General features: G+C 36.4%; 2 protein-coding genes and 1 pseudogene across 4 annotated transcripts; 1 reads left to right on the top strand and 2 right to left on the bottom strand.

The window, feature by feature from the left end:
• Positions 1-511: 511 nt before the first annotated feature.
• On the bottom strand, positions 512-1418 carry LOC120170484 (PHD finger-like domain-containing protein 5A). 3 transcript variants are annotated; one of them, XM_039178437.1, is made up of 2 exons: positions 1293-1418; positions 512-926 (listed from the first exon to the last, which is right to left on the bottom strand). In XM_039178437.1, exon 2 carries the CDS (start codon positions 922-924, stop codon positions 592-594), a length of 333 nt encoding a protein of 110 aa, XP_039034368.1. In that variant the 5' UTR covers positions 925-926; positions 1293-1418; the 3' UTR covers positions 512-591. The 3 variants fall into 3 exon arrangements, with proteins under 3 accessions (XP_039034368.1, XP_039034367.1, XP_039034366.1); XM_039178436.1 differs by having other exon boundaries at positions 514-952; positions 1293-1413; XM_039178435.1 differs by having other exon boundaries at positions 519-960; positions 1295-1414.
• Positions 1419-9574: 8156 nt separating this feature from the next.
• LOC120170415 (cation/H(+) antiporter 4-like) lies at positions 9575-14426 on the top strand. Its single transcript, XM_039178346.1, has 4 exons — positions 9575-10192; positions 11900-12145; positions 12236-13228; positions 13308-14426. Exons 1-4 carry the CDS (start codon positions 9575-9577, stop codon positions 14424-14426), a joined length of 2976 nt encoding a protein of 991 aa, XP_039034277.1.
• Positions 14427-18054: 3628 nt separating this feature from the next.
• Positions 18055-21555, bottom strand: LOC120170413 (annotated as a pseudogene).
• Between the last annotated feature and the right edge of the window lie 214 nt (positions 21556-21769).

The following is a 21769-nucleotide window of genomic DNA, read 5'->3' as shown; positions in this document are numbered from 1 at the left end:
CCTGATGGAAGAATTATAAAAGGACCAAGATCAGTGCGCTACATCAAAGCAAATCTAGCCCTTCAATTAATTCCTAAGTTAATCATTTAATTAGTTCCTTTTTATATTTTATGAATTTTCATAAAAAGTTCGTTGTTTATGATTATATGGAATGAAATGGAGTGGGGAGAATTCATAGTGCGACACCAAAGAACTAAGAATCACATAAACGAGGAATCTTACAAGTAAAGATATAATGATATGTGCCTGACAAAAGACGAGACTCGGCGGAATAAAAGAGAATTACTTTACTTCACACTGTGAAACAAGATCCAATAGGGCTGCACATGAGCAAAAAATGAAGGCACATAAACATCTCGAATCAAATCATTCATATTAATATATAGATGCAAGATACAAATCACGTAAGAGTGCAAATCAGTAAATAAATGGCCATAAGCAATGTGACTAGCTATTTCAGCGACAGATATAGTTCTTTAAGGAAACATATCTAATAGACAAATCTAAACACCTGAAGACTCATAATAATTCCAACATTCAAAAAATGCTGTCATTTTGGTAATTTTTGGCTACATAATCAACCAATTATGGTCATCGTTTCTTAAAACCGTATTTCTTACGTTCATAGAACAAGTCGGTTTTCGCGCTCCCAAGATTAACAATTTTGGGACAACCATCTCGATCTTTCTCTTGCTGTGTACACTCCTTACAATAGTATGCATCGGATATTCCCACTCCTCCACAGATAACACACCTACCTTGAAACGAACCGTAGTTGCATTCATCACAAACCCGAACCAGCGTGCAAGGACGAACATAGGAGTCACAGATTACACACTTGCCATCGCATTTCTCACATAATCGTCCGATTGCAATACCAGGCTGCTTCCGGCACATGATCAAATCAGGATGGTGCTTCGCCATCGCTGCAGCAAGTCGTCCTTAGTCGTCACTGTAATTGAAACAAAAAAAGCATACCAAAAAGTTCAAACTTGAAAGTTCCCTCATAAAAATCATCATAGCAGCCGACAATTAACGCAAAAACAACTAACTCTAACATAATCAAATCATATAAAAGAAAGATCAATCTTTTTGTTCTCCAAAACAAACCCATTATCTAAAATTCTTTATCATGAAACAAACATCAAGAAATGAGGGTGGCAAAACTCTTTCTTGAAAGGAAAAAAAAACGCAAATGAACTACAACCTTTGGACCAAATATTAATATGAAGAAACGGTAATCCAAGGAGAATAAATTAAGAAAGAAAAGCATAGAGAGAGACAATGCTGACCCAAGAGGGGTATCGAGCTTTGCCAGAGAGACTGAAAGCGAAGAGGAAGCCGAAATCCGAGAAGAAAGCGCTGGATATGAAATGAAAAAGAACAAAAGGGCAAAGTTGTTTAAATTAGGGCAGTGGTAAAATCAGATTGTATTGAACAAGGAATAAATATCGGGTAAACTATATTATTTCTTATTTTTACCACGATACTTTCAATTGTTATGTTTCAATCACTTATATTATCAATTTATTTCTATTTGATCATTGGACCGTTATTCTGTGTTATTTCGATGATGTGGAATGTTAATAATCAATTTAATATGTTTATAATATTTTAATCATGATTCTATATGAGCCCCAGTCGTCTCTTTGATCACCATGATAAAATACTATTCTCCAATTTTACACCTATATATGTAACTAAGATTATAAGTAATTTTAACCTTAGTAGATTTGATCATTTAATCAAACAAAATATTAATGTATTCAGAGATGGATTTGAAAGGTGCTCATGATTATCGTTTCTTTTGAAAATTTTTAATTTTCATACAGTTTAAGTTTTTTTAAACTTAGTATGGTAGTTAAATGAATTGTTGTTGTTCTTAGAGATCATAAGTTTGAGCACTAGCGATTGCAAGGGTAGTTAAACGTTTATTATCAAATGATTTAAGTCTTGGACCGAGTTTCGTTTTAGTTGATATTTTGTATTCTTGTTGCAGCTTGATGCTTTGTTTGGATATATAACATTCGATTTATCCAAAAAAGAGCATTTTTTTCCAATTTTCTATTGGTAATCTAACTTTTCATATTTAAAATTTTGTAATTTCACACTTTTTAACTTTTAATACATCATTTTAAGTACCATTTGACATAAAATTTTATGCATACCCTTATATCTCAATATTTTTATCAAATGTCAAACTATTTAAGTTCGAGAATCTAATTATATATGAGTTTTGAATAATAATATACTATTTGGGTTTGAGAATGTATATTAAAAGCATACAAATTTAATATATTTCGATTAATTCGATTATTGATACAAAGACTAACAAACGATTAACCTAGTATGTTTGAATTACTTTTCTCAATCTATTTAAATTTAAAATAGATTTAATGAATCGAGTAAATCAATTTATATTAAATCGAATATTATTCACCGTTACATACAACATGATATTATTTTAAATTTAGTTATTATATACACAAATGATTTGATTACGTGATGGCACTAAAATAAACCAAATGCCTCTATATACAATGTAATTTAACATGTGTTGATAAATTATTAGTAATTGTTAACATTAGGAACAAGAGAGAAAGAAAATTGTATGAAAATCAATAAATCTTGCTTTGCTCTTCCCCTTTCATCCAATTCCTAAAAGGTTTCCTTTGTTAAAAGTTAGCGCCGAAAACGGTGCATTAATGCACAATTTGATGCAATGGTCAAAAGGAGCACATAATTGTTGAAATTTGCTAAATGGTATAATCACAATTTAGTCATTGTAATTTAGGGTATTTATAAATTAGTCATTAAGCTTCAACTATAAATACCCTAGCTCATTTAGCTTCAAAATCATCCCAAATCATTCTACCTTTCTCCCAATACTAGAGAATTTAGAGAGTTTCTTGAGAGTTGTTTTCTCATTTTTATCAAGAGAGAATTATCATTGTTTTCTCCTTAGTAGATCGAGAAAAGTTGTAATTCATATTTTCTCATAGTGAAATTCTTCTACCGTTGCCTGTGGTTTTTACCCTATATTATTTAGGGGTTTTCCACATAAATTTTGTGTCTCTTTTATCTTCAATTTTTATTTTATCAAATTATCAGTTGCGATTTTGCTCTATCCGATAGCCGTCTTCCGCAACAATTGGTATCAGAGCCAGATTTGAGTGTGTAATATCTGCTTATTGTCTTTGTGGTTGCCACCAAAAGGTGGATCCTCCAACATAAGAAAGTAAGAAGGTATTACTCATTTTTTGAAGGTTCTAGAGAACTATTCACGATAGTGAAATAGTGGGAGTTATCCGAAATAGAAGCTATGACAATAAAATTTGATATTGAAAAGTTTAATGGGAGGAATTTCTCATTGTGGAAATTGAAGATGAAGGTCATCCTGAGGAAAGATGGTTGTCTAGCAGCTATCAGTGAAAGACCGATAGATTTCACAGATGACAACAAATGGATCGAAATGGACGGGAATGTTATGGCAAACTTTCATCTAGTATTAGAAAATGAAGTATTGTCAAGCATCGAGGAGAAGAAGACAGCTAAGGAGATATGAGATTATCTCACAAAATTGTACGAGGCCACATCGCTGTACAATAAAATTTTTCTTAAGAGGAAATTGTACATTCTCTGTATGCCAGAATTTACTTCAGTGACGGAGCACTTAAACACGCTGAACACTTTATTTTCTCATCTTACATCCCTAAGAAATATAGTAAGAGAACAAGAACGTGCTAAACTTCTACTCCAAAGTCTACCTGATTCGTATGATCAACTCACCATCAACTTGACAAATAGTAATGTCACCCGTCTAGTCTTCGATGACGTTGCAGCTGTTATTCTACAAGAAGAAAATCGGCGTAAGAACAAGTAAATCTGCAACAAGCAGAAGCGTTGACAATGATAAGAGGGAGGTCAACAGAACGTGGCCAAAGCAGCAGTCACAAGCATGGTAGATCGAAGTCAATGAGCAAAAAGAATTTAAAGTGCTACAACTATGGAAATAATGGTCACTTGAAGAAGGATTGTTGGAGTCTAAATAAAAACTCCAATCCACAAGACAATAACGCAAACACTTTAGATGATGGAGATGCTATATGCTGTGAAGCGTCAACCACCATGGAAGGTAGAAAGAGATATGCAGATATATGGCTCATTGATTCGGGAGAAACATATCACATGACATCAAGAAGAGAATGGTTCCATTATTATGAACCTGTCTCAAGAGGATCTGTGTATAGTTGCAATGATCATACCTTAAAGATCGTTGGCGTGGGAACCATCAAATTGAAGATGTATGATGGAACGATTAAAGTTGTTCGAGATGTGCGGCACGTGAAATGCTTGAAGAAAAATTTATTATCCTACGAATTATTAGATAATAATGCAAGCAAGATTGAAACACGAAAAGGAATCATGAAGGTATTTCGTAGAGCGCTTGTGGTACTGAAAGGCAAAAAGATAGCTGCAAACTTGTACATATTGAAGGGAGAGACTTTGCTAGAAGAAAAAGCCTTTGTTGCCTTATGTAGTTCAGATTCTGCAATGTTAGTCATCAAAAACTTGGACACAAGTCAGAACAAGGAATGAAAGTCCTTGTGGAGTAAAAGCTACTTCTAGGCTTAACGAATTTATCACTTACTTTGTGTGAGCATTGCATAACAAGTAAGCAACACCGGTTGAGATTCAATAAGTCAAATTCTAGAGGCAAAAGTGTTATAGAATTGGTTCACTCTGACGTATGGCAAGCACCAGTTACATCCCTAGGTGGAGCAAAATACTTTGTCTCATTTATTGATGATTACTCCAGGAGATATTGGGTGTACCCTATTAAAAAGAAGTCAGACATGTTTTCAACTTTCAAAAACTTCAAAGCGCGGGTGGAACTTGATTTTGGAAATAAGATCAAGTGTTTCAGAACAGATAATGGAGGCGAATACACAAGCGAAGAATTTGATGACTTTTGCATGAAAGAAGGCATCAAAATACAATTCACAGTGGCGAACACTCCTCAACAAAATGGAGTGGCAAAGCGGATGAACATAACCTTGTTAGAAAGAACAATAGCAGTGTTGAGGGATGCAGGCCTAGAAAAATCATTCTGGGCAGAAGCAGTCAATATCGCCTGTTATTTGGTGAATCGAGCTCAATCAACTGCAATAGAGCTGAAGACACCAATGGAGATGTGGACTGGTAAACCAGCTGATTATTCGAACCCCCGTGTATTTGGAAGTATTGTGTACGTGATGTACAACTCCCAAGAAATTTCAAAGCTAGATCCAAAATCCAGGAAATGCAAATTCTTAGGGTATGCTGATGGTGTAAAGGGGTATCGCTTGTAGAATCCCACTGCCCGCAAAGTGATCATTAGCATAGATGTTATCTTTGTAGAAGATAAACTACAAAGAAAATAACAAGATGATAGCACTGAAAAGTCAGAGACTACATAGATACATGTGGAAATGGAGATTAAACAAGGAGATTCTTCTGAAGCAGAACCAACACATGGTGAACAAGAACCAGAGAGTTCTGAAGCTCCAACAACTCGTCAATCAGATCGTATGAGAAGACGTCCCAATTGACACTCATATTATGTTATAGAAGGAAATATTGAATATTACCTTTTAACAGAGGACGGTGAGCCATCAACATACCATGAGGTAATAAACAACTCAGATGCTTCACTATGGATGATGGAGATGCAAGAAGAAATAGAAGCCCTTCATAAAAATAATACATGGGACCTTGTGCCACTACCACAATGAAGGAAGCCAATTGGTAACAAATGGGTCTTCAAAATCAAGCAAAATGGTGACGATCAAGTGGAGAGGTATCGTGCAAGACTGGTGGTCAAATGATATGCTCAAAAAGAAGGTATTGATTTCAACGAAATATTTTCTCTTGTAGTTCGAATAACAATAGTTCGAGTAGTCTTGGCAATGTGTGCTACATTGAACTTACATCTAGAGTAGCTAGATGTTAAAACAAATTTTCTTCATGGAAATCTTGAAGAAGAGATTTACATGCTCCAGCCTGAAGGTTTTGAAGAAAAAGAAAAGAAGAACTTGGTTTGCAGGTTGAAAAAATCTATGTACGGTCTAAAGCAAACGCCGAGGTGTTGGTATAAGAGATTTGATTCCTTCATTATGTGCCTTGTGTTTATTTCAAGAGGTCTGGTGATAACGATTTTGTTATATTGTTGTTGTATGCAGATGACATGTTGGTTGCAGAACCCAACAAAGATCATATTGAAGAATTTAAGGCACAACTGGCTAGGGAATTTGACATGAAGGACTTGGGATCAACAAACAAGATTCTAGGGATGCAAATTCACCAAGACAGAAGTAATAGGAATATTTGGCTTTCACAAAAGAACTACTTGAAGAAGATCTTGTCAAGATTCAACATGCAAGATTGTAAGTCAATTTCTACCCCTCTTCCTATTAACTTCAAATTATCCTCCAGTATGAGTCCTAGCAGTGAACAAGAGATGATGGAGATGTCTCGAGTACCGGATGCATCGGTAGTGGGAAGTTTAATGTTCGCTATGATATGCACAAGCAGTGAGAGTAGTTAGTCGGTACATGGCGAATCCAGGCAAAGAGCATTGGAATACAGTAAAAAGGATCCTGAGATACATCAGAGGGACCTCAAATGTTGTATTATGTTATGGAGGATCAAACTTACTTATCAATGGGTATGTCGATTCTGACTATACAGGGGATTTGGATAAAAGCAAATCTACTACATGATATGTGTTCAAAGTTGCTGGTGGAGCTGTAAGCTGGGTTTCAAAATTGCAATCAGTTGTGGCTACATCCACAACAGAGGCAGAATATGTAGGTAAAGAAGCAATTTGGTTGAAGATGCTATTGGAGGAGCTTGGGCACAATCAAGAGTATGTCTCTCTATTTTGTGACAGTCAAAGAGCCTTGCATCTAGCAAGGAATCCAGTATTTTATTCAAAGACAAAGCACATATGATTTCAGTACCATTTCATTCGTGAAAAGGTGGAAGAATGGACGGTAGATATGCATAAGATCCATACCAAAGACAACATAGCAAATTTCATGACAAATGCGATCAATGCTGATAAATTTACTTGGTGTCCATCCTCTTATGGCTTTTCAGAAACGTAAGCAACATGATTGCACAAGGTAAAAACAATGGTGTGAAGATATGATTGTTCCAATCAAATTTTCAAGTGAGAGATTGTTAAAAGTCAGCACCGAAAACGGTGCATTAATGCACAATTCGGTGCAATGGTAAAAAGGAGCACACAATTATTGAAATTTGCTAAATAGTATAATCACAATTTAGTCATTGTAATTTAGGGTATTTACAAATAGTCCTTAAGCTTCAACTATAAATACCCTAGCTCATTTAGCTTCAAAACCGTCCCAAATCATTCTAGCTTTCTCCCAATACTAGAGAATTTAGAGAGTTTCTTGAGAGTTGTTTTATCTTTTTTATCAAGAGAGAATTATCATTGTTTTCTCCTTGATAGATCGAGAGAAGTTGTAATTCCTATTTTCTCATAGTGAAATTCTTCTACCGTTTCCCGTGGTTTTTACCCTATATTATTTAGGGGTTTTCCATGTAAATTTTGTGTCTCATTTATCTTCATTTTTATTTTCTCAAATTATCAGTTACGATTTTGCTCTATCCGATAGCCGTCTTCCGCAACATCCTTCACCTGTAACACTGTAATCTTAGCGGCATCCATGTCTGAAGCCTCACCACCACCATATCTTTCGTATCGAAATGGAACAATTGCGGTTTGCATCTTCCTTCCGCCTAAGGTTAATTCCCCTGGTATCTGGTTAAACACCGCTTCTCCACTGGAGATTCTCACGTTTCCGTTACCGCTTGTGGAGGTGGAGCTGCTCTTGATGTTCTTGATCACTCATATCGTCTATGTCATCCTAAAACCTCTTGGTGTCACTTTCTTCGCCTCACAATTGTTTGTACGTTAATTGATTTAACTGCTTTTGTTTATTGGGTTTTCTTGCATAGCAAGTAAGAGAAACCCTCCCTTGATTTATGGTTAATATTATTTCGGTTTAATATTTTTCAAGTAGGTCGGTATGATCCTGGGGCCTGTAATGTTGGGGAAAATATAAGCATTCAAAGATGTATACCGGGACCAGGTTCAGAAATCGTTCAAATCATAGCAGCGCTTGGTTTATCGATATTTTTGTTTCTGATGGCAGTGAAAATGGACGCGAGGGAGGTAATTAGGTCCACAAGGAGAGCCAAAGTGATAGGCATTGTATCCCTTTTGTCTCCTATGGTGATTGGTTTAATTGTTTACCAGAGCCAAAGTAATAAGCTTTGTATCATGGAACGCATGTTAGGAACAACCATTGAATCCACGACTTCTTTTTCAGTCATGACATGGCTACTTGATGACCTCAAGATCGGAAATACCGAACTGGGATGACTGACTCTATCTTCGTCGACCGTATGTAACATGTGCTTCTTATGTCTAATTAACTTCGTTTCTTTGACCGAACATTTGCACTACTCGACATCAAATTTCGTAAGTATTTAGAAATAACAGTTCTTTTCATAACTTTTCTTTTTGTTATGGTTCGTCCTTTGATGTTTTGGATAATTAAAGAAACACCAGAAGGGAGGCCGGTCAGGGAAAAACACATTTGGTCGTCCTCGTAGCAGCTACAGGATGCTCTATATTTACCAATTGGTTCAATAAATCTCCTCTGCTCGGGGCTTTTCTGGTCGGTTTAGCTATCCCCGACGGAGCACCACTGGGATCTGCCTTGGTAGACAAGTTTGATTGCTTTGCCAGAGGTGTCTTTCTGATAGCCTTTGTAACCACAACTACAATGAAAGTTAATCCAAAGAACGTGTTGTCTGATCCCGCAAAATTTAACTTCTCTATTGTTTTCGTTGTTTAGACATTTATAGCGAAATTTTTATCATGTTTCGTATTGTCTTCAGGGACTCCTCGGCTTTTTCGCTCATTATGAGCAGCAAAGGTGTCGTGGAGTTGCAGTATTTTGCCGGTTACAGAGGCATCAAGGTAATCTAAATGGAAAACTCGTCTCCATCATTTCTAATCAACCACCAATTTCGTGTCCATTCCTTCCGCATATCTTGTCAGAATCGACCTTTACAGTGTTGGCCCTTTGCATTCTAGTGAATGCAACTTTAATCCCAATCATCGTTAAGTTTCTTTACGACCCTGTTTCTAAAACGTATGCAGGCTATCAGAAAAGAAACTTGATGCACTTAAAACCCGATGTCGAGCTACTAGTTCTTGCCTGTATTCATGGAAGTGAAAGTGCTCATACCATGATAGATGTTCTTGATCTCAAATGCCCTACAAAAGAGAGTCCAAATGTTGTTTATGTCCTTCACCTGATTGAACTAGTGGGTCGTGATTCTCTGATCTTTATCGCTCACTAAAAGCTCGACAACAAAGTCGTACGAAAATATTCTTGCATTCAATCAATACGGGGAAAAGAACGGCAGATTGGTCACGGTGGACGCATTCACAGCAATCTCTCCGCCTAAACTGATGCATGAGGATATCTGCACTATGGCCCTCGACAAGCAAACATCCCTCCTTCTTCTTCCATTCCATAAAAAATGGACCATGGATGGAACTGTTGTTGAAAACGAAAACAGAATGATAAGGAACTTGAATTTCAGCGTCCTACACGGAGCCCCATGGTCGATAGGGATCCTCATGGGCTGCGACTTACACAATTGGAAGAAGAAATCGACTAAGTCGTCCAAATCTTACTCCATCGACATGATCTTCTTAGGCGGGAAAGATGACCGGGAGGCTTTGACATTAGCCAAAAGAATAGCCCGTGACCCTAGAGTGAAGCTGACCTTGATCCATCTCATTTCCGATCAAGAGCCCGTGAAGGCCGTAGACTGGGACATGATGCTGGATGTTGAAATGTTGAAAGATTTCAAGGAGAATGAAGTTGGTGATGGTTGCAACGTAACCTTTACACAAGAAGTTTCAAACGACGGAACACAAACCGCTAAGTTTGTTAGATCGATTACGGCTGATTATGACATGATCATCGTAGGCAGACGTTGTGGGGTGGAGTCGGTCCAAACAACAGGCTTATTGGAATGGAGTGAATATCCTGAGCTCGGGGTCATTGGCGACCTCCTTGCATCCATGGTTTTAGATAGCAGGGTATTTGTATTAGTTATGCAACAACAACTTTATATATAAAAACCCACATCACAACCTCAAGTATTTTGAAATTTTCTCAAATGATTTTGTAGGCTAACTCAATACAAAATACTCTTTATTTGTCCGTTTTCTCATATCTGCACAATGGCCCTCGACAACCAAACATCCTTCATACCTCTTCCATTCCATACAAAATGGTCCTCTGACGGATATGTTGAAGTCGAAAACAACACAATAAGGATCACTTTACCCACGCAATTGGTGAAGGTAGTAAATTGTTTCCTCGTTCAAGCCACAAACTCCGTAATTAGAACGTGTACCCATATGACGTCGCATCCGATCACTATTCGTAAGGAGTCTACTACAAACAAGAAGCCATACGAAAACTTTCACCCTTTGCAGCCGGCGGTACTTAGCAATGGCTCGCCAAATTTTATCAGTCGACCCCGAAACATACCCTATCCGAACGTCATACGCAGACCGAAAGGTGAACATTCGATTTGGGTTCCATTTCCATGCTGAACCATCAACAACCTGCACCTGTTTCGGGGTCATCGTAGCAATTAATCTATGCAAAACAACCTGGGATAACACCTCAGCGATTAACGGCCACCTCCACTCCCTTGCTCATCAACCATTCCAGCAACAGTCACTAAGGGTAAAGCCGACGCCACATTCGGATCCAACACATGATCTTTTATCAGTCATGTGTCTTGTCATATGTTAGCACATGACATTTTTTAATTTTTTTTTATATAATTATGTATATAAAATTTTGATTTAGTTCAGTTATCACATGTTAATAAAGTCAGTATCATTTTATGTTTATATATTGTATACAGAAGTAATTACATTTATTCAAAATGCAAATCGATTATTGTAATTGTTTTTAAAATATGTATGATTAAATCAAAATAAATTATTGATGTGTGTATATTAACTGTTAGAGACTATATCTTTTTTGTATCTCAACGTAGTAAATAGAACAAACTAGATTAAAAGAAATGTCTCAATAATAAATCTTTACAGTATCTAACGAAATTAATTAACCAATGAATTTGTGCGTTATACCATAAAATTTGACATGTATAAATCGAACATAAATCAAATTTCAAGTGTAAAATTGAATAAATAAAAGTTTTAATTAAAAAGGTTAAAATAACAAGGCTTAAGAATTACATAAGCTCTCAATTTTAAAAAATATATATTAATCAAACCCTTGATTTCTTTTTTGCACTCTATTAAATTTGTCTATCCAATTTTTTTTTAATTAATTATTTTAATGAATGTTAATCATTAAATCTAATATCTTTTATCAGTCATGTGTTGTGTTATATGTTGGCACATGGTATTTAAAAAAAATTATTTAATTCTTTAAAAAAAAAACTACTAAATATTATAACAAAATATTTTTAAAAAAATTATAAATGCCATCTAATAATAATATTAGTTTTAATTGAGTAACTTTCCGAAAAATTCTTTTATGGTGTTTAGTTTTAATTAGTATGACTTGATTTCTTAAGCTGTAAGTCAACCGAAAACATCATATACATAGTAAAACCAGAAATGTAGTTACAACAGACAACTAGGAATTGTTAAACATTAGCAAGAAATAATTGCATCTATTTTGTACTTTAAACCTTGCACTGCACCTCCCTTTCATCCAATCCGCATATGTTCCCTGACATTAACACCCTTGTCTTATAGACACCGGCGGCGTTCATGGACGGGGAGTCATCACATCTCCCCTACGGAAATGAGACGCTCGAAATTTGCATCTTTTTACCGCCCAAGGTGAATTCCGCCGGTGTCTGGGAAGACACTCCATCGACGATTTTGACGTATTCGGTACCACTTCTGGAGTTACAAATCCTCTTGATATTCTTGTTCACTCATCTCGTTCATGCCATCTTCAAGCCTCTTGGAGTCACCTACTTCGCCTCACAAATGTTTGTACGTTTATTAATTATCTCTTTCCTCTCTCTCTCTCTCTCTCTCTCTCTGTATATTATTTGTGATTGATTAATTTATTTGGTTGACTAGGCCGGCCTGATCCTGGGGCAAATACAAGGACTCCGTCGCATATTTTATGCTGAAGATTATTTGGGTTTAGAAACCATCGAGACTGCATCATTGCTTGGTTTCTCCATGTTTTTGTTTCTAATGGGAGTGAAAATGGATTTGAAGATGGCATTTACCACATCAGGAAGATCCGTGCTGGTTGGCGTTATATCCCTTTTAGCCCCTATGTTGGTTGGTTTAGCTGTTTACCAGACCTACAAAGAGCCTGAACAGACTAAAACGCTAATCTTGGAACGCTTGATGGGAATAACCATTGAATCTTTAACGTCTTCTTCTGTCATCGCGCACCTTCTCACCGAGCTCAAGATCCTGAATTCTGAACTGGGACGAATGGCTCTGTCGTCGGCGGTTGTCTGCGACATTAGCACCTTAGTGCTAGTTTACGCCATTTCTTCGTGGCAACGCTGGACCGTCTCACCACTGCTCGCTGGAGCGCATGCAGCGGTAATGGTAATGTTTGTGCTTCTCATCTTTTTTTTGTTCCGTCCATTGATGTTTTCGATAATTAGAGGAACTACAGAAGGCAGGCCGATCAAGGACGTGTACATTGTGATCATTGTGATCGTAGCTCTGGGATGTGGTGTGTTTACCACTAAGTTCAATCAGTCTGCTTTAATCGGCCCTTTTCTCATCGGTTTAGCTGTCCCTGAAGGACCACCATTAGGATCTGACCTGGTCAACAAGTTTCAATGCTTTGTCAATGGTGTCTTTCTTGCAACCTACGTAACCACATCTTCAATGACCATTAAACCATGGTTGTTGTTTACCGATCTGACTACCCTCAAATTTTCTCTACTTAATATCGTTTTCTCATTCTTGGCCAAATTTATATCTTGTTTCGTGGCTTCATTTTGGGGCATGATGCCCTTCAAGGACTCTTTGGCTTTTGCTCTAATTATGAGCTGCAAAGGCGTCGTGGAGTTGTCGTATTTCGTCAGTTTCAGAGACATTGAGGTAAATCTAAATCCTTTTACAATGTGATTGTGTTTTCAGAATTTATACCTTCAGTTCTGATTTCCTTATTCATTTGCAGTATATGTCAAAACAAGCATTCAGCATCTTTACCCTTGAGGTTCTCGTAAATGCAACGATAATCCCGATCCTGGTGAAGTTCCTTTACGACCCAGATTCAAGAAAATATGCAGGATATCAGAAAAGGAACATACAACACTTGAAACCCAATTCAGAGCTACGGATTCTTGCGTGTGTTCATAGACCAGAACATGTCTCGGCCTTGATCGATGTGCTAGATATCACATGCCCTACGAAAGAGAGTCCTAATGTTGTTTATGCCCTTCACCTGATTGAACTGACGGGTCGCGATACTCCAATCTTTATAGCTCATAGTAGGAACGAAAAGGTAGTCAAGGGTTCCTTCAAACACATTCTTGCTTTCCGTCAATATGAAGAAAACAACAGGGGATTCGTTACAGTGAATGAGTTCACAGCAATATCCCCGCCTAAACTGATGCATGAGGACATCTGCACTATGGCCCTCAACAAGCAAACATCCTTCATACTTCTTCCATTCCATAGAAAATGGTCCATTGACGGATCCATTGAACTCGAAAACAGTGTGATAAGAAACCTGAATTGCAACGTCCTAAATAGAGCACCTTGCTCGGTAGGGATTCTCGTCACCCGAAGTGTAGATGAATGGGTGAGAACACCGATGAAGGTGTTGAGGTCATCGTTCTACTCCATTTCCATGATCTTCTTAGGCGGAAGAGATGACCGAGAGGCTTTAACATTAGCCAAAAGAATGGCTTATAACCCTAGGGTGAAGCTGACTGTGATCCATCTTATTACTAATGAAGTCCATGTCAATGACATGAACTGGGACATGATGTTAGATGCTGAGATATTGAGAGATATCAAGCACAATAGATCTAGTAATGTTTGCAACGTGATGTATGTACAACAAGTTTCGAATAGCGGATTGCAAGTTGCGAGAATCGTTCAATCGATTGCAGACGACTATGACTTGATCATCGTTGGTAGACGCCACGGGATGGATTCAGTACAAACGGCAGGTTTATCGGAATGGAGTGAATTTCCTGAACTAGGGGTCATCGGAGACCTTTTTGCATCCACAGATATATATAGCAGTGCATCTGTTCTAGTTGTGCAACAACAGAATTATGTAGATTAGATTGTCACATTCAAATGTACTAAAAAAATTATTCATTATAGATAGAATGACACGTATTTTGTTCAATTTTTTTAATTGTGTTTGACTTTTAGAAATTTTTTTTTTTGGGTTTTTCTCAAAGAGTTTAGATTAGCGTGACTCGAATGAAACCTATTGCACATGTACCAAATAAAACACTCACTATGATTCGAAAAATCGAATTTACACAAATCCAATATAAACACTAAATTTAGTTCGAGTAAAAAAATGTTCTAAATCAATCAGACCCAAATCCAATTAGCATCAAGTCCAACCTCATGCTATCTAGACCCGCTTGTAACCCGTTCCTATTATCAGGAAGAAATTATTTCATAGAACCTTTCCACTACATCATCAATTAATTAAAAATTTTACATTAATATCTTTTTTCATAACATTTACTGACAATGATTTTATTTTCCAAATCAATTTCTTGATTGATACATGTCAAATTAAACTTAGAATCTTTGTTAATGTATTTTTTTAAAAAAAATATCTTTGTTTATGAAGTTCTTTATTTACTTTCTGTTCATCCAAATTAGAAATTGAAAAACAAGATTAAAAGAACAAAAGTTTAAGCATTCATCAGTAACGTCGCCTCAGTCTTGTATTTTCAGTGTCTAATTATCTTCGTTAGGTAAACGAAAGACCTATCTGTTCATATTATCAAGGTAAAGATTCCTTGAGAGCGATGGAAGAGCAAAAGCTTGGCTTTCTTCTACAACTTGTTGAAGAATCACAGGAGATTAATGTTTCAGAATAACAAGCTAGAAAATGTTATGGACAACCTTTATGCCTTCACTCAGATGATTTCATCGAAATGTTGCTCGTCAATGATGCTTTATTGTTCAGCTGATTCGCTTATATTTACAGGAGCATACAGATTTGTTCAAGTGTTACCTTGTCTGGGAGATATATGCCATGATTGAGCCGAGAGTTGGTTGAGGTACATTCGTGAACGCGATTTTCGTTTTATTCTTCCATAGAGTACCGGAAAGAGGTGTACTGAAAACGACCTCAACAGGGACAGAAGCAGGAATTCATGTCGGGGAGCAAACTTAAGAAGTTAAAAGTTTTAAGGGTGCAAAATTAGATAATCAATAGAAAATACAAAAAGAAAACCTAAAATATAAGGGAATTTAAAATTTCTAAGAGGTGCGACCGCACCCCAGCACCCTCCTCGGTCCATCCCCTCAGGTCCGTCGGATCAGAAATCAAGCACTTGCTAGACTTTACATATCACTATTGCTTTCATCCTTCAAGTTTAGAAATAAAGGTCTTTGTGGAAACCCTTAATTCTGATATGAACCTCATACATTGTGCCTTGAAACTCGAAGAAGATGGGATGAAATTCAAAACAATAGAAGGAAATAGCATGTTCGATATAAGGCTTGAAAATAATATCTTACATATCCCTCAATTCATCATCGATGATTCACTATAGCAAAACAGAGTTTTAGCGACGTTTTTTTAGTCTTATAGCGGCGTTTTTAAGCGCCGCTAAAAGTATTTACGGCGATAGGAAAAACGCCGTAAGAAGCGTCGGCAATACCAGCGCCGCTAAAGTTAGTGGCGTTTGAGAACAAAAAACGCCGCAATAGGTCAATATCTATTACGACGTTTTTTGAACAAACGTCGCAAAAGGTCGATATCTATAGCGGCGTTTTTGGAATAAACGCCGCAAAAAGTTATGATATATAGCGGCGTTTCTAGAAAAAACGCCACAAAAGGTCAGATCTATAGTGGCGTTTTTGGATACAAACGCCGCAAAAGAGAATACCTATACTGGCGTTTTTAGAACAAACGCCGTAAAAGGTTAGACCTATAGCGGCGTTTTTGGACACAAACGCCGCAAAAGGTTAGACCTATAACGGCGTTTTTGAACACAAACGCCGCAAAAAGTCAGACCTATAGCGGCGTTTTTGGATACAAACGCCGCTAATTACCTTTCTTTAGCTAATATTAATTGATTTTGTATATTTTATTTCTGCTATACATCACCTAAATTTATATCTAGCTTTATCTAATTAACAACAACCATACATTTTAATTAAGACAAAAAACATAAAGAAAAATACTTAACAACAAAATAAATTAAATTTTTTTTATGGAGAGAGAACCTTAAAAGACATTAAAGTACAAATGAGTTACAACTGAACCTTAAAGTATAGATATACATGGATTTGTTGTTCGATACATCCTCAATTTCACTAGCGTTATCATCATAACCTCCAGATATGCCTTTTAAAACTACTTTGTTTCCCACTTCATTGGAATTTGTCATATTCATCGTCTTGACATCTTATTTGAAAGTATCATTTGACAGTGAATGATCTCTCCTCAATAGATTAAAAACAAATGGGAAACGTTGTGCCAGTCTATTGAAGAAGCCGCTTTTTGTTGAAGTTTGTTCTTCAAGATTACTGCAATTACAATAATTTAGATGAGACTAAGAAGAGAAGGAAACAACCAGTAGAACTTGCATTCATAACATACATGTGAGTGATTGAGAACTGAAAAAAGTTGTTGCAACAAACAACAAAAACAGGAAGTCAGGAACCATGAAAACTAAAATATATTCTACATAAGAATGTAAAAAATGTCATCATAAAGAAAAAATTTAATAATGTATTGGTTGCCATCTTACTTTTAGAAGTTAGAATTCTTACCCCAAGAATCTGAGCAAGTTTGTATTCTTAGAAAAGTTAAGGAAATACAAAAGAGTGATAAGCAATGAAATCTTATAATTTTGGATCAAGAAAGCATGCATGTCTAACTCCCTCAAAGTTCATAGGGAAAACCCTAGTAGGTTCAATCATTTCAAGATTGCTTCATGTGCCTTTTGATCATATTCATGATCAGTAAAATAAACAAATGAATCAAGGAACATATATTTCCAGTTATAACTTTGTACTATAAGAATTTTAGACGATAAAAAGAACTCAAAAAGTGAACTACTTAGACAAATATTTGGAACGTCATAGAGAGTGACAGTATTTTCGGCCTAGAAAGAAGTCATATTTCTTAATAACAGTAGTTACTGATTTAGGAGATGGAAGAGAAGCAGACAAATAGAATTCATGTTTCATTACCGGAACATGGCAAAACGGAGAGAGCTTTAACTTGACATTATCATCAAGTGCCTATTGCAAAAAAGGGGCAAGTGAATGAATAAGAAATGTCAAATTAGCACTGCTAAATACAGTTGAAAAATATAAATAAGGGTAGAACCATTGTACTGCAACAAGCAAGAATATTTGGTCTCAAGACAAGTCCTCTAAGTCCCCGAACACTGTGCTAACAAGCATGTTCCCTCATTGCTTGATTCTTCTGAATTCCTTAAAACGAAGAATTATACCATTACTTCAAACCCATAAGGACTGTACATATACAGAAAACAAAGAGATAACAAAGAAAATATATTATATCTGAGTTTGAGCTTTAGCAGCTCCTAGAAAAGTATCAAATTATTAGAGTGAAGCTTTCAAAGAAAAACATGGACCATAAAACTTTCGAGAGTTTGGTTATATTTTCTTCTTTCATTGCCAATGAAAGCTTGACCTCAGTACGGTATAATATAAACAAAAAGAAAAAAATAAAAAGAAGGTTTCTAGTAACTATCTCCGACACCCCAAATAGGCTGACAAGCATAACAGTTCCCTTGGCCTGCACAGAGGGAAGAATAGAACCCAGATCATTCAAGTGCCTTACCATTCTTCCCGGAACTACTTCCCATGAAACAGAAGTCATACCACTTCATAGAAATCAAAGATTTCATTTCTCGAAAATGGGAATCAAAAGAATTTGCATCCAATAGTTGAGACTCTGGCCCTGCTGTTTTTCCATAGTTAACATCAACATCCCTGTGAGAGACACCAAGTGATTTCTCATCTGGAAACTTCGTGTAGATATTAAAATAGCCATGAGAATGAATAAATTTAATAAACCAAGGAGTCCATATTCTTTCTCCCATCTTTTTGTACCAACCCGCGGTAACTTGTATATAGTTTTTAGATTTTATTAAAATAAAAATAAACACCATATACATGAACAAGGGAAGACGAATAAAAGAGATAAAACAATATAAATTTACCATCCCATCAAGAAATGGCTTGATGTTTTTCACCTTGTGATCATCATACCACAACCTAAACTCTTTCCAAGGCTTTGGAAAGAGAAGCTGGCCCCAAGTACCAACCAGTTGGTAGAAGAAAAGTCATGTGGTGCTATCCAGTAGCATCTTGTTCCCATGTTTACCTGGAGCAGCAAGCAAATAATGAAGGAACTTAGAAATTTTTAAAAGAAATGAAAGAAAAAAGGATCATGTTTAGTGGTAGTTGGATCAATAATCTTGCTATTTTGACGGTTAGAATAGGATATGAAAATAATGATGTTTTCTAAAGAATCTCTTCTTACAGAATAGCGACAAAGAAAAGGCAATTTACAAGCAGTGGATTGATTACCCTAGCAATTTACAAGCAGTACTATCTACTAAAAAACTAAATCTTCTAAAACCGAACAAATAACTAAATCCAATCATCACTAAACTAGTTTATATGATTAAAATTAAAGGCAACTTCAGAATTGTTCATCAAACAATAACAATCATTCATTTCTAACTAAGCAAAAGGAAGAGTTCGACCTAAACTATCAAAAAAGAAAAGGAACTCCAGAAGAAGATGAAAAATACCTGGAATAAACCTTGGTCGCTGAAGGGAAGCTCTATAAACAGAAGGACTAAAATTAGAATCATTGTAATAAAAATTCAAGATCAAAGCTTTCAAATACTTAAAATATAGTGGAGAAAGCTCCAAATCATCTTCCACAACAAATGCGAACTCATCATCAGAAGCAGGCCACCAGGCTTCTAACCATTGAGCCTGAAGACCCACATTGACGGTTCTGTAATGAAAGATCTTTTGACCCCATTTCCACTCAGACCCGTCGACAAACCGCAGAACTCTAAGGGACTCATTAAGTTTGAGGTCGATGTCGGATTTGGATTGGTTAGGGAAATGGTCGATGAAGATGTGGAGGTGCACTGGGAGGTCGGGGTCGTAGTGGGCATTGGAAAGGAAGGTGTGGCAGCGGGTGAGGGATTCGAGCCGGTTAAAGGTGAGGACTTTGATAGAAAGAGAAAAGGATCGGGTGGCGGAGACGGCTCTGGTGGTGGCGATAGACTGGGGATTTAGAGGAAGTGAAACATATGGGTTTGGTAGTGAAGAAGATGGGTTTGGGTAAACAGCGGGATTGAAAAATGCTTGAAAGGGAAAAAAATGAAAAAAAAAGTTAAAGGCCGCGACACTTAAAATTTGTAAACTTGCGGCGTTTGTAAACACAAACTCCGAGTGGCGTTTGAATAAAAATGCCAATAAAGTACGAGTCTTTAGCGGCGTTTGTATAAAAATGTCAATAAAGTATGAGTCTTTAGCGGCGTTTGTATAAAAATGCCACTAAATTACGAGTCTTTAGCGACGTTTGTAAACACAAACGCCATTATAGTACAAGTGTATAACGGTGTTTGAATAAAAATGCCACTAAAGTACGCGTCTTTAGCAGAGTTTATATAAAAACGCCACTAAAGTATGAGTCTTTAGCGGCGTTTGTATAAAAACACCACTAAATTATGAGTCTTTAGAGGCGTTTGTAAACACAAACGCCACTATAGTACATGTGTATAACGGCGTTTGTATAAAAATGCCACTAAAGTACAATTCTATAGCGGCGTTTGTATAAAAATGCCACTAAATTACGAGTCTTTAGCGGCGTTTGTATAAAAACGCCACTAAAGTACTACTCTTTTACAACGTTTGTTGAAAAAAGGCCACTATAGATGAACCTATTGCGACGTTTTTTATAAAAACGCTGCTAAAGTTACCATTTTGTGGCGTTTGCTATGTAAACGCTGCTATATGTTTAAAATTAGTGGCGTTTACTCCTAAAACGCCGCTAAAAACGCCGCTGTAGAACAATTTTGCTGTAGTGATTATACTGAATCTTTCATGAGAAATCCCATCACATTTGAGAAATTATTTGTATCAGACAGGGATCTGCATCATGCCACCGATTACATAATGTTCATAGACATCCTCATCGATTCACCAAAAGAAGACAAAATACTTTACCAAAATGAAATGTTGTTCAACATGCTAGGTGATGGTGATGCTGAAGCAGTAGCAACCATGATTAACATTCTGGGAATGCATGTAATGAATTCTCAAAACTTATATTATTGTGGAGTGTTCAACTATGGAAACGAGAATTGCAGAAAACCTTGGAACAAATGGATAGATTTTTTTCTAATGCATTAATGAAGATCCTAAAAATACTCCCTAAATTTAAGTTTAAAGAAGAAATTGATTTGTTTAAATAACATGGAAACGAATATTGATGTGGATTTTTTTAATTGGTTGGGACCATTGATGATGTGGAAATAATCAATGAAATAATTTCTCATTATTTTACATACAATATTTATTCACATCTTTTTTCTTGTACATCTTTTAGTCCTAAATTCTCAAGTAATCACAGTTTTCATAAAACTGGGTTCGGTTCAGACAAGTCAAATGATTAGGTTACAAACTACTGTAAAAAAGGTCCGTACTATCGTCCTTAACAAAAAAACAAATACTATTACTCCATTAGATTATATATACGCATAGTTATTCACTCCCTCACAAAGAGTGGTGGGGAAGACCTTGCATTTTAATTCATTGGAAGCCCCACAATATCCATATAATTTTTGTATTGGGACCAGGGATTCAAATAGCGGAACGCAAATGCGATCGCGTCCGCTATTTTGCAGTCGCGCTGCCGTCCGAAATCGATATTGTTGAGTTTAGCGGTGGGTAACAGATTCACGCCGGTAACGGTCCTTCACGCCCGTAATTTAACAGGATAACGGTGGACAGCGCCGATAACGGAACGCTATCACCGTTTTCAACCGTTACTGAAAAAAAACTGGAATTCTCACCCAAAACGCAAAGATCTAACCGGAAAAGACTCACAATTGGAATAAAACATAAAAAAGCTGAAATTATCACTCAAAAAAGCTCTTAAACTCTAAAAAAAAAAAACACATCATCGGGAAGACTCACCGGTTACCCGTCATCAAGGCAAAGATCAAACCTAGAAGGAAACAAGCCGACAAAACAAAGTTATTTTGAAAAAAATCTTGAGTCTTATGAGCTTCTGTCATCGGTGAAAAATATGGTAGAGTATGTTCCTCGGCAACTATGAAAAACGAAAGGTTAAACTTGAAAGTGAGAAGAGAATAGAGATATAAGACTTAAAATTATATTAAAATATTAAATAACTTCTGGTAA

The sequence above is a fragment of the Hibiscus syriacus genome, unplaced genomic scaffold, assembly GCF_006381635.1.
Source record: "Hibiscus syriacus cultivar Baekdansim isolate YM2019G1 unplaced genomic scaffold, ASM638163v2 tig00111779_pilon, whole genome shotgun sequence".
Lineage (NCBI taxonomy): Eukaryota > Viridiplantae > Streptophyta > Magnoliopsida > Malvales > Malvaceae > Hibiscus > Hibiscus syriacus.
The sequence above is the reverse complement of the archived record's forward strand: the minus strand, read 5'-3'. Positions and strand labels throughout refer to the sequence as shown.